We start from the raw sequence: 13,699 nt of genomic DNA, 5'->3' as shown, positions 1-13,699 counted from the left end.
TGATGATGATGATGATGATGATGATGATGATGATGATGATGATGATGATGATGATGATGATGATGATGATGATGATGATGATGATGATGAATATGTAAAGAGCATTCAACATGGAGTCCGCAAAAGACATTCCCAGCCAGATTGCTACGAGATTCTTTGTTTCTGAAGAAGTCAGTTACCAGACACTTATAATCTGAGATCTCGTTCTTCAGTGACTGATTCCGTCCCAGTAGAGTTGACTATTCACTGAGAACGAGTGGAAATACAGGCGTTTCCGGGGCCACACGACAACGTCGAGGACCGATGTGCATACGGATTACAGAGTACTCAGGAAGGGTGTCGCAGTAACTCGTGGAAACAGCTCTCCCGACTAGGGTTGTGGGGTCAGAAAATATTTCCCATTACAATTACATATTGAGGAAACGAATCTCCAAGAGCCGCAGAGAGAAAACACTCTGGTGTCTCAGATGGTTGTTTGCTTCCAAGCAAGCAAGCGACTTTTACTGTGCAGAACGACAAAAGAGATAGCCAACTGGCACCGGCTCGCTGTATTAGAGGTTCCTTAGGCACACGGGTCAACCGGACTGGGGGCTAGATCAGTCCACCGAGCCCACTTACGAGTTATATTACTCACAATATCGTTTCAGTAGCCAAAAGTCGACGCTCGAGAACTCAGTAGGGGGAGCCTGAAGGTAATGTAACCCTCGGATTTTTTGCTGATCCCAGGTGTATATGGACGTAATCGCAAAAGGTAGTAAGCAGTTGAGGCAACCAAAGAACAAGATGAAGTGACTCGAGGTCCCGACAACAGTCATTGCTTCATGTGGATACAAGTCCTTGATAACTTAACATGCTTAGTGGTTCCTATTCAGTTCACTTAATTGCTTATGTCCCACAGGAATTAGTCTGACGACCCATGCTGTGCTAAGTGCGCATCACTGCTATGCAAGAGTGCTATCGCATGCCTGGAGAATCCGCTTCCATACCAATACAACTGTCGAAAACATCCAGATCAGAAAGAACTCTAATTAAAATAGCACAGGGGGCATGTGATACGGTTACTGTGGCCACCACCATGCGAAGGAACGGCCGCATCATGTGATACGGTTACTGTGGCCACCACCGTGCGAAGGACTAGTGCGGTAATAATACTAGGAATACTATGGGCAATATTAATATCAATCACAACAGTGATCGTACAGCCGTGGTATCCCTTCAGTGGACCCCTACAGTGCAAGTCGAAAGAAAGCGCAAGGATTGTGATGTTCCAGAGGTTCGAAGCCAAAACAGGAGCAACCGAAAAGCCAGGGTTGGGTTTGAAGAGAGGGCTTGCCGATCAACGGTCTCGTACCCTAGCTGCGGGCTATCTCTTTTGTGCTTATGAGACATTCCGAAATACCCGAAGATGTCATACTGAAGTCTACTATAGGCCAGCAGTTGGTCGGGATAAGAATCCCACTTGGTTCATGTTCGTCAGCTGCGCAAACAGGTCGGAGAGCGTGTTACTTTGGGATTAACAACCCAAGACGGTTAGGTATGATGTGATGCGGCTGATCCCTTCTAAACAAGGAGAGAAGACTTTGTGCGGGGGAGTTCTTGTGTGTGGGTCCAAACATATCTTTACCGTTAAAATTCAAAAACTCTGGCGCTAAACTGGGTGATCGGCCTTGGGCACCCCAATAAAGTATCTATCGTCCAGAGCACCGCTTTGGGTAAATCTTACGAGCTAAACTGGGTGATCGGCCTTGGGCACCCAGAGCACCGCTTTGGGCAAATCTTACGCAGTAAGATTTCCCCTCGTAATCAGCTCATTTCTCAAAGCTCAAACCTACTGCCAAGCTTAATATATCCACTCACATCGACTACAAATATTTGCCACATACTCACGGCCCAGCAGACTAGTTTAGCATTGTGTTCTTTCCAGTGAACTGAAAGCTAATTTGTTAGACAGCACCGACTGGGGTGACCAAGTTCTTCAAGCTTACGAACGACGTGAAAAGTGTCGCGTAGTCCTTCAATCAAACTACGTACGCTGTCTGGTATTAGCAACGACTATGAAAGGCCCTAACACCCAACCGTTACAGTTTAGTAATAGGTTAACCCGATAGAGAAAGATATCCTGACTTCTTCAGGATAAAGATGTACTTTTTAGTCGGCAAAGTACATGGACTGAACTCACATTGAGGTAAGGTGTTGCGAAAGTGCACAGAAAAATGGGAAAGAGAAAACAAAGTGGAAGCCAGGGTACTAACCTGTCCCAAACAGTATCTGGCATGTACTGACAAACAAACGTCTGTGTTAGCAATGTCGCGACGCCGTGAATGAGGCTCACATCTGCGGGAAGCTGACCCACACCAATGACTTCGGAGACAGTCTCAGAAGAGACAAGCAGGCAGAATTCAGCTGTTTTCATCAAGGTCCACAGGTCCGACCTACAACGAATAGAGAAAGCCAGGTTGGCGGAGGGAACCGAGGAACGAGCAGTGGAAAGATGGATGGACAAATCACTCACTTCAAACCGGATCGCTGATCAGTCGAAGTGAGAAACTCTCCTGTCGTGATTAACTGGGCCACAGAATGAAGGCACTGTCCCGAGACATGGGCCATGATTTGTCGAGCAAGCCCAGCCGGGCAAGTTTTTGACACCAGTCCCCATAAATCAGATAAATGCCGGTAGATCAACAAAGCTGATGTTTCCGGCGTCAAATGGTCAATCAAGGATTGATCAACAGTGTGCTGCTGACATTCCATGAGTTCATTGGCAAGATGCTCTCCGTGTTGAATCGACAAATCCACTAGATGCTCACTGAGTGCACGTATAGCATAATCATACTGTTTCATAAGTTCGGTCAGTTGGCTGGATCTGTAAAAAACAGACGAGAATATGGAAAGGAAGATTGCTAAAGTATTTGTGGGTTGAGTTGGCCAATCAAATTATTCAGCACCAGTTCGTCGATCCCACAGAATCAAAGGCTGCTCCTTTCAGGAAAATATATATTTTTTGAAGGAAACTGCGCACAAGGTTGCTAAAAACTCTTCGACAGCCCTTGTTTGGGCTCATTAGGTGGGCACCGCCCTTGAGTTTTCATCAATCTTGTGTTTCACTTGGACTCGAATTGGTTTTCACAGAAGACCCAACTGAATCGTAGCTGAACCTCTCGTGTATGATATTCTTCAACGAGCTTATTAGCACGAAGGCCGCCTCATGTTTCGGTTGGTACCAGTCATATGTCGTACGTCCCTCTGACATCCTGATGATATGTTTTATTGCACATCTCGTCAGGTAGCCTGTAGAGGAAGCTTATCAAGCACAGTAAACATCGAGTTGAAAAATAGCATAAACGATAGATTCAGCTGGGATTGAGTTGAAACCAAATCGGTGTGCGAATAAGAATGCTGGGTGTAAAACGTCCTACTTTGTAATTTCAGCGACCATGGATTCCTTTAGCTTTGCTCAGGTCATACTAATCATAGACGATGCTGTCTGGAACTTCGGAGCTGGACTCTTCTCACCACTAGATATAGCTTTATTCCATCCATTTACAGTAGTGTTCTCATAAACGATAGATTCAGCTGGGATTGAGTTGAAACCAAATCGGTGTGCGAATAAGAATGCTGGGTATAAAACGTCCTACTTTGTAATTTCAGCGATCAAGGATTCCTTTGGCTTTGCTCAGGTCATACTAATCATAAACGATGCTGTCTGGAACTTCGGAGCTGGACTCTTCTCACCACTAGATATAGCTTTATTCCATCCATTTACAGTAGTGTTCTGCCCGACTGAGCCTAAATGGTATGTGCACGCATCAAGAGTGTTTTTCCGTCTCCATAAATATTTTCAACGTTGAGGACCTTGATGCACTTAATGGAAACACCCTATGCTCATTTTCAAACTGAGAGCACGTTTCAGCTTTGAGATACTCATCCTCCTATCCACTAGAATCCCTCGTTCGAGTATTGCTGAGTAGCGGAAGAGTACTGGTTTGTAGTGAGCAAAATGACAGGGTCTGACGATCACTGTACAGCCGTATCGTGTCGGTGCACCGGTGTGCTTCGATACACGTGTTCAGGGCTATTGAATGTCTGTAGTACTCACTGATATCTAGGCAAAAATGTCTCCCCGTCCCGGTAACTGATAGACAAATATTAACAGGGAAACTCACAAACATCGGAAACTTTGTTGGCCGAGTGCCGCAGGCTATTCATAGTAGTAACCTGTAGACATTTCGGTCTTATCAACGGTAGGGGGCGAGATGGCTCGAGTGGTTAGAGAGCGAATTTACTGACCGGAAGGTCCGTGGTTCGAACCCGACCTCTGCCTCTCGACTTCCCCTGTCTAGGTTTGGACAACCTGGCAGTATCCCAGCCTTCGTGCTTTCTTCGGTGGCATGGCAGCTAGGCACAAAAAGGGTGTTACAGCTGAATGATATTAACGGTGTATCCCCGTGGTTGGGATGATGCACTCATAAGGTCCACGCATCTGCTCATTGGCTGGGGACATGGGGTGGCGAAATTGATGTGTTAGACGCCCGAGGATACAAACCTATCAACATAACAGTCGCTGTGGATAGTAATCTAACGTAGATTGGACGTCAATGGGAAATAGCACACATGTGAGTGCAACTCACACATCATCCGAGGTCAACAAGTTCAACGAGTCCGACATGCTTGATATTGGGATTTTAAATTTGTTCACAAATACAGCGACCAATACGTTGCAAAGGGAACGAAGCAGCAGACAATCCGACATGCACAACGCCAAGCGCTCCAAATTTCTTGCTTCTTCGTCACTACCGGTAGAGAGTACAATATTTCCGATTTGAACCATAATGCCCGTACCGACTTCGTCTTCGGATGTGGATGTTTGATGACCACTCAAGAAGTGAAGTAGTGTACCCAGAGCGTCGAGGACTATTGAGCGAAAACTGTTTTCCTCAGTTTCCCTTTCCGAGTCGTTTGCAAAGTTAGAGGTTATTGGATAACCTGGACTACTGACAACCGGTGGTGTCTCTTTATCAGGTGGCGATAATGTGAGATGTTCCAGCAGATGGGAGATGTTGTAAGCTATGGGGTTTTGTAAGTCTGCCTCCATCATGCTGATCAGTACGGGCGTTACTGTTGAAATGACGAAGGATACGAAATCGGAGGTCGACTGAGGGGGGGGGGGGGGACGGAACAAAATTAAGAAAGGAGTATCAACGAGTGAATAGAATAAACTGTTGTAAAAAAAGACTGGAACTACTCAGACTTGAACCGGCACATCTTGACTACTTACCACTTGGGTGACAATCCACCACAAGCGAATGCCGATCACGAGGGACAGAATTATGAAAACTGGCCCACGATAGCCACTGATACCAAAAACATTTATTGATAGGCTCGACAACATTCCGAATCCTCGCCACGAGATGCCTCAGTGGTTAGACCACGAATTTACTGACCCGAAGGTCAGTGGTTTGAATCTCGACTTTTACTGTCTAAACTTTGCCAACCTGGCAGTATTTCGACCCTCGTGGTTCATTCTGGTGGCATGGCAGCTAGGCATCTAAAGGGTGTTACATCCGAACGATTATCTTCATCTACCGAAAGAAGAGAACAAGTGTCGTGTTGCTTCGTGGCGGCCTACACAGAAAGGATTACTGTACCAATACAAATGATTAATAATATTCAGGCGGACATGGAACACAACGTCCCTCGACGCGGGCGTCAACAGACGTCACCGATGAAGATTTGGGGTGAAGCCAGAGGTTCACCAAACCAGAGATAAAACAGACAAACCGACAGGCTTTTATACACCATGAACTCAAGTTGCATTCTGAACCGAGTGGTATTGAAGCGATGCTACTAACTAACTGGATGCCGTATGACTTAGAAAACCGCCTGTTCATAAGTCAGTCATCAGGTGGTGATAAAATGGTAACCAGTTACACACGTTTTTTGTCGCAATAACAAGCTAACGCTAAGTTGTTCGCTATCGAATCTATAACTTATCACTTAACCTTGGCAGTAGTTTGAGAGACAACGCGCTTTTATGTGTTGTGCGTTTATATATAAGTAAATACTCCCAATTTTGCTCGACAGGGGAAGGGCCTCTTCCGAGCACAATCGCCCCGATATCTTTGAACAGATGGATGCTGTCGTGTTCACTAGCGATCAAAACTCTTCTTAATAGCAGACTAATGAGGAACTAACTCACTTTGCTAACGCAGATGGATGGATAGGGTAGTCCAGCTCCAGTCCCTACGGCACCCATCCACGAACCTGTGGTACTTCGGCTGGTGAAACCGTAGTAAAACTGTTGAGTTTGCTCTCCCTTTGCCGCGGGTAACTCATCAGAATGTTCATCCACAATGCTGCACCCCACATTGCCAAACAGTGGTCCATGAAGTGAGGTGGCGAACAATGGTACTTGAAGAAGGAGACTGATAACTGAACTATCAAGTGATGCACTAGAATCGCCACCGTCAACAGGTTGATCTACCCCGGATAGGTCTAGTTCCTTGGGGTCTGAGCCCACAGTGACCATGGCGATTCTTCGACGTAAACTCCTATGAAAGAGTATGTTGAACATGTTGGCGAATTCGGAATTCGAAAGATGACGTGGCCAGTTCAGTTTGTAGCTGAAACGCGTATCCGCTCGTGCTGACTCATCTGAAAATGAAAACAGAAAAAAATCTTATGCTGCCGTGAGCCGCAAAATGTAAACATGGGTTCAACGTGCGACCCTGTGTCCGCTGCGTATGTCATACAAGCACTGGAATGAAAAAAATCACCGCTCTCTTCTAACCGAAGTGACAATTCTTCTAAGACCGAGTCATCCGGATCAGCCTTTGCAATTGTGTTCAATTGATCCGAACCCAACCCCGAGAACTCGACTGCTCCCGTGTAGGCTTGAGCAACCTAGAAGTACCCCCAGCCCTCATGCTTCCTTCATGTGGCGTGGTAGCTAGGCCCTGAAAGGGTGCTCCAGTTGAACGATGCACTTTTTTGCGTGAGTGGGTATAGCATGAGAACAACTGTTCAATTACACAGAATCACAGTTCACCACATATCGGTAAAATGCAGAAAGGCCTATTTGCAAACCGAAGGGGCATACTTGCAGTTTAGCTACAATGCTTTCAGTAGTACGTTCAAAATAGTTTGAAGAGGCCGAACACATCCATCAAGAGACTCCCATCATTCATGTGTTATCTGAACGAAAAAAGAGGCGCTGGAGCATCTCTCAATTTCCTCCAGAAGTTTCGGACAATGATGGAAATAAGCAACAAGCCAATTTGTGAGGTTTTTAAGACTACAAAAGAAAGTCTGTCGCTTGAAATTTTATGAAACTCTCATCAACTTTCATTGAATTTGGATGATCTATGGGTCGCTTCATAGCGCCGATCAAAAGCGGCATCAAAAACTCAGCTCCATTATTGCTTCCTGCGCTCTGAAAGTAATTTTGTCCCCAACCTATTTTCCATGCCACAACTGAGCGTCAGAGGAGTGGGCTTTGCATATGACAGTGATGAAAAATAACCAAAGTCTACCAGGAGATGAGAAGTACAGAGACGATGGGGCAATAACGTACGAGAATTGAGAACCAACTATTGGTGAATGTTAGAATAGTCCTGATGTTATGATACGTGTCATTTGACACACAGGCGCCACCGTTTAATCGCACTGACCTTTTAGCCTACCGGAAGGTTGATTATCCGTACGGGTTGCTTACTGTAACGCATAGATCACTGTCCTCCTTACAGCATCTACCTCTTTCTAAGCCAGCTGCACGTTCATGAAGGAAGTTTTTTTAAAAAAAGTACTTTGCGGAACGATGCAGTCATCCATGATAACAAGACATAATGGGCTGTAGTTTGTAGTCCCCGCTCGAAAAAACCCACAGGCCTATATTCTAAGGATTGTTTACTGTAGAGAAGCGAACAGGTCCGCAGTAACAAAGTTTCGGTACATAGCTGCGTGAAATCCGTGGAAATCAAACGGGCTGAAATATTTTCGGGCAAATACTTGAGCACTAAGGGATGGGTATGGGACACGCACTTTCAGGTTAGAAGTTCACACCTGAAAATCTAGAGGATATCGAGTGTTATTTGTTAACGATTCAGCAAATGCAAGGAATACTAGCTCGAGTCAAACATGTGTGGAACTGCATACAAGACAAAAATAACCCACCTTGTGCGGTTGCAGCACAGGATTCACGTTGATTCTTGAGAACTCCTGAAACGTATTAAATGATGCTAAACAGGTTGCCAACAAACACACGATGATGATGGGAAACAAAAATAGATACCAGTTCACTAAATTAATGAAATTAATTGGGAAAATGGACAAAAACTGCTTATGAAAAAGGACAGAAACAACTGCATCGACTAGTTTTATAGTCTATTAGTACAAGTGTTTCTTTCATTGCAACAGAGTTTACTTGTTTACGCAACAGCAGTCATGTAGCGAAATGAAGTAAAGAGACGAAATTAGAGGGATCTAGCACAAACCTAAACAGCTAAACCTTTAAGCAATCAATTTGAAGTCGGTCCGAAATAAAATTTCCCAGTTGACATAAGTTACTACATTGTTGGTTTGTGTCATTTTAAAGTTGGTAAGTTGGATGGCATCCTTCTCCACGGACAAGAATCCGGCATAGGTGGCGTGTTACCGGACTACTTCAACCAGTGGTAATCATCTATGGTGGTTGAAACACAGAAGTAACAGAAACCTACCCCTACGATTGTGTTACTCCCTCAGCTAATCACAGACCACTACACCTGTTCGTTGTCAAACTATCCGAAAGTATGGACACCCACGGAGACAAGACTGACTGAATATAAAACACTGGACTTCAGGAAAGCATGGTGTGGCCATAAATGCATCCAACTTGTACGTTATTCTGCCTCAACATGTGTGAAGTCTGGAACACAGACTTTTTTGAGCCATAGAACTTGGAGGAAGGAACATCCTGTTTCTAAAATCACCGCGATGCATGTACCTTTAAGTTTCGATGCTGTTATCTCCACTCCCCGGTCACCCAGTATCCAGGCCATCTCCGAGGTGGAAGTGCCAGATATGGCAACATAGTCATCATCATTCTTCGAGCTTTGCAACGTTTTCGGATCATCTGAAGTCGTCTCGACGGCGAGTGGAAAGAGTTTGGAAGAAGGTTCCCCCTCTTCAGTTACAGGAGCCACTTCGGGATTTTGGCCACCTGAGGTCGCACACATTTCGCTCAAAGCTGAAGAAATATTGGCCCAACTTGTAAGCAGTTGGCAAAATGCCAAGAGTAAAGTCTCTTCTGTGAAGCAGTCGAGTGGATCTGCAATAATAGTGATCTAAAAAAAGAACAAACCAACAAATAAATTTGTCACTTCGGATACAGTCGCCACGTTAAACTAATAAGCAACTAATCAGTTAGTTGCTCATAGTCCAGGTAAGAGAGACGCATCAGAATGTGGAGATTGCTAAATCTCTGATCGCATTCCGTTGAGTTCCGTTTTTTATTTGCAAACCATGTACAGGTGGGGAAGAGACCACGAGGGATTGAGGATGATGCCACAACCAAACTTATACTTTTCCGACTATGTAAAGTGGCACAGTGAAGCCTACGACTTTGATGCAAGAGCGCCATTGGCCAACCAGTCACCCAACGTTGCCTAAATTCGCTGCTGAGACGAAAACCGATTTCCAACATGGTATGGTCGCCTGAATGAGCCGAACCAGGTATGCTGGGTCGATAGCCTCGTCTCACTTCCTGTTGAAACTTCTGATTAGATCAAGAACATGTGGCTCGGAGAGGAAGCATGAAATATTTAAATCAACGAGGGGCCGTAGCCGTATTGAATCACATCATTTACCAGAATGGTGAACCATTGAACCAATCCATCATTGAGTAGACATTCTGACGACATGAAAGTTACCTAGTCAATCGTTCTTACCCATAACTATCAATCTAGCACGTGCTCCACATCTGCCTGTTTTGCGAACTTTTCATGGTCCCTATTTCATTTGGAATACGCTGCGGACAACTGAAGTGTGAGATTATGCGAATGAGTGGATTAGTCAAGGTCCACAAATGTTTAAACACTCGAGGATCGGAGGAGACAGGTTCTTCGAACGGCTGTTGGCCATTTCGTACATTGCCGTAGCTTCTAGTGTGCTGCTGGACTGCTCAAGTGGTGCAGGGAGTAAGAAACATAACCAAACGGAAAATGCGTGCATGCATAAGTTCAAGGATTTGACAGAACATGAGATGGTAGGATAGACGGATAGGCGGATAACGTCACTACGCAATTGTTAACCAACATCAATAGACATACCATAAGTCGGACGACAAACTGCATTCTGACCAAAAACACGTACAGGTAGTCCGAAGATGGGGAATCTAGCGCAAATGATACTACACGCTCTTCAGCGTAGGAATTCCTAGGATCCTCATCTAGACGCTGGGTAGGTAAACGACTTCAAAATTCAATAATCGTACGACACACATTCGCTCTCCTAACACACAATAAATTTGCTTCCTGGACTATGCGGTTCTACAAGCACTCACATTAAGCAAAATCCCCAAGTGATCCTTGGTGCCGTCGCTTTCGAGGGGATCACTCAGCCGCTTCTGGCAATGCAAGTTTACCGTATACTCCTAAAGAGAATTCTTTGGTCCGTTTCAGAGTAACACCACCCAGATAAAGCCTACCTGCTGCTTTGAAAATGTCAATCAATGGCACAGCAGCATCAACTAAATGGCGCCAGGTATACTACTTGTAGAAGGGTTTACGGATATTTTCTTGGAAGCTAAATGTACCGGGAGAGACAGAGTCGGCTCAATGGTTAAGGTGCGAATTTAGTGACCAGAAAGTTAGTGGTTCGAAACTAATCCTAGCATTTCGACTGCTTCCGCCTAGGCTTGAAAAACCTGGCAGAATCTTAGCCATCGTATTTTCTTCGAGTGGCATGGTAGCTAGGGAAAGAAAAGGTGTTAAAACTGAACGATGATTTTTGAATGACATTAAATGTTTGAGTAAAAAAACGTAAGCTGCTAAGACATAAAGAAGGGTTTAGTGTAGTTCACAAAGATAGCCACAAGGATGCGAGCGTGGCATTGTGCCCAATGGTTTTAGCTGTGCGACACAGACCGAAACATAAATACCAAAGGAATCATCACACGTAAGTGGCGCTAGACATATGGTACGTGCATTTGGTAGAGATAGATTATTTCAACAAAACCTCGAGGGGTGAGAAAGTGACGTAAACTCACGGGTACGAGCGCCTTTAGCTCCTCGACATAGTCCAAAAACTTCAGAGTACAAGCTTCGGCAAAACCTAGCAAAATCTGGGCAGGTGCATGTGAGGAACGAGTATCGACGACAAAACTTTCGACTCGCTGAAACGCTGCAATCCACTTGTGTATGCGGTCCAGGCATGGCTGTGACCTCGAATCAAAAAGACAGGTCTCCAGAAGTTCCACCAGCTGTTTTGTTAACCTTTCAAAATAATGCTTTTTGACGGTGTAAGACGTATAGGTACGCCAAAATTAATTACCTGCAGTAACGGGCAGTTTGGAATTGCAGAACAGATGGCAATGCAGTCAATTGCGGGTAGGAAAGAGTGCCCCTTGGCGAGGGTATTTCCTAATGATTCCCAAAGATGGTTTAGTTCTTCACTGGTTACGCATAATCGAACATGATGACGCAACAAGAGTAGCACGTCCAGTACATCCAAAGCTGCCTCAAAGCGCACGGCATTGTCAACGCCATTTCTACCGTTAATATAACATATCTGGAGCAAATGAGAATGGCAATAAACATACCAGCTGTTTTACGAGAGAATCGGTGTCAGTTGAAGCGAGAACCTGGTGATGTGTTGTAAGTCGGTACCCACATACTTTGGGTAGCACACCAGGCTGATCTCGCTCCTCCTCCGTTTCCGGTGCGCACCAAAGTGTTGCACTTGACATAGGAGAAAACGATGATAAGGAATTGAGGCGCTTACCGGGTACTCTGCACGTCCTTCTCCTTGTTATAGTAGGACCAAACGCCGGGAACAGCAAGTGAACTCACAATATTCATAACTTGATAGTGGGGTCAACGTAGAACGAAGGAGTTCTCAACGGACAATCATCCTGACCGGACAGTTCTCGCCACTAGAACCAAAACAAGCGGGTCAGATGGAGATAGGGGGCATCATCATCATTATAACCATCGAAAGCATGAAATCAATCTTCAACACTGATACTTCACTGCCGTACAACCACGATTTATTTGAAAGCCTCATTGTGAAGAAATAAATAAAAGTGGACGGGGATGGGACTAGGTACTAGCTCACTACAAGCGTTCCCAGTTGCTACACTTCCAGACACTCATTCAAGCAAGCTGTATAGAAACTGTCAGCAGCCATATCTTGCGGCGTCTCCAACCAGGTGCAATGGAAATCGTGCGATCCTCATCCTGGAAGACGAGTAGCCCCGACAGCACCCAGACGTTTCGTAGTCTCCTTCATACCCTATTTCCAGGTGAAGGACTGACTGCCTCTCTGTTTCCACCGCACCGAGTTTGGGAAGGAAAATAGTACTTTCTTCGGTAAACGATGGTTCGGTGTACGCAAAATGTGGCCTTACCAATACAGCATCTGGTGTTGGACAAATTCGTCGACGGGGGTCCCCATTGCACAACCGAACACTCGCCTTCTAACTGCCTCATTACGGATTCACCGACACGAAACAACATGAGCTATGGTGCTGAGACAATGGTTGTCAGAGATCTGAAGACATATCAGTTCCGCTGCTCGAACTGGCAACGTCTAACAGCCATAAAACAAAACAATCTGTACTGTGACCGAGTCAAGCCCTATGAAATTTAGTGATATACCGCTTTGACGCCATAGGTGTATCAACTTGGCAAACTTCACCCGAGCCTAGGAGATAAGTGCTTTGACCTCAAATGTCACACCGTACTCAGAACTAATACAACTTGCAAGGTATGTGAAACCCTCCACAAGTTCGAGTGCAGCTCCCTGGATTATAAGCGGCGTTTAGCAACTGCATCTCCAGGAAAATGACGTTGCATCGTGGGTGCGAAGAGCATGCCAAAAGAACGGAATGACTTTAGTCAGTTCATCCAAAAGCGCATGAACATTCTTCTGAGGGTGAGATGGCTTAGTGGTTAGAGCAAGAAGTTACCGACCAGAAGGTCAGTGGTTCGAACCCGACCAATGCCTCTCGACCTCCCCTGTCTAGGCTTGGGCAACCTGGCAGTATCCCACCTCTCGACATTTATTCGAGCGGCATGGCAACTAAGCACCAAAGTGGTGATACAGCTGAAAGATATGAGCATGCTTCTTTTCGGAGACGAGAACAATGTCATCCGCATATTCCAAACCAACGAGGTTTTCACCAGAGGCTACTTGAACACCAGGGATTTGAAAACCTTTCGGCTTTCGTTTCATCATCTAATCGATCAAGAAATTAATTAGGAATAGAGTGGGTACCCCTGGCGGACATTGCTATGTGTACGGAAGCTTTTCGGCAGCCCTCATACTCTCACACTCCCGAAAGTCTGAGAATGCAAAGAACTTATTAGGTTGACAAAATTCCAAGGTATTCCTTGATGGGCAAGGTCTGTTATTAAGAACAGACCGGTCGACTGAGTTGAATGCGCCTTAGAAATCCAGGAATACTAAGATTGTGGGTCACTTGTACGCATGACGTTATTCTAGC

At 45.2% G+C, this 13,699-nt stretch overlaps 2 protein-coding genes across 2 annotated transcripts in view; one reads left to right on the top strand and one right to left on the bottom strand.

Moving 5' to 3' along the window:
• The window catches only part of T265_07860 (hypothetical protein), a gene marked incomplete at both ends in the record, with an annotated part of 13,308 nt that extends 7,759 nt beyond the window's left edge, over positions 1-5,549 (top strand). Inside the window, 2 exons of the mRNA XM_009173500.1 lie at positions 4,246-4,445; positions 5,378-5,549. Coding sequence (XP_009171764.1) covers positions 4,246-4,445; positions 5,378-5,549 — 372 coding nt within the window. The remainder of the gene's footprint in view (positions 1-4,245; positions 4,446-5,377) is intronic.
• The window catches only part of T265_14413 (hypothetical protein), a gene marked incomplete at both ends in the record, with an annotated part of 32,321 nt that extends 20,266 nt beyond the window's left edge, over positions 1-12,055 (bottom strand). The window contains 10 exons of the mRNA XM_009173514.1: positions 2,253-2,432; positions 2,513-2,863; positions 4,629-5,152; positions 6,197-6,651; positions 8,170-8,214; positions 8,981-9,320; positions 11,243-11,482; positions 11,527-11,763; positions 11,795-11,933; positions 11,977-12,055. Coding sequence (XP_009171778.1) covers positions 2,253-2,432; positions 2,513-2,863; positions 4,629-5,152; positions 6,197-6,651; positions 8,170-8,214; positions 8,981-9,320; positions 11,243-11,482; positions 11,527-11,763; positions 11,795-11,933; positions 11,977-12,053 — 2,588 coding nt within the window. The remainder of the gene's footprint in view (positions 1-2,252; positions 2,433-2,512; positions 2,864-4,628; positions 5,153-6,196; positions 6,652-8,169; positions 8,215-8,980; positions 9,321-11,242; positions 11,483-11,526; positions 11,764-11,794; positions 11,934-11,976) is intronic.
• Positions 12,056-13,699: the final 1,644 nt, after the last annotated feature.

Source organism: Opisthorchis viverrini (genome assembly GCF_000715545.1).
Source record: "Opisthorchis viverrini unplaced genomic scaffold opera_v5_190, whole genome shotgun sequence".
NCBI lineage: Eukaryota > Metazoa > Platyhelminthes > Trematoda > Opisthorchiida > Opisthorchiidae > Opisthorchis > Opisthorchis viverrini.
The sequence above is the reverse complement of the archived record's forward strand: the minus strand, read 5'-3'. Positions and strand labels throughout refer to the sequence as shown.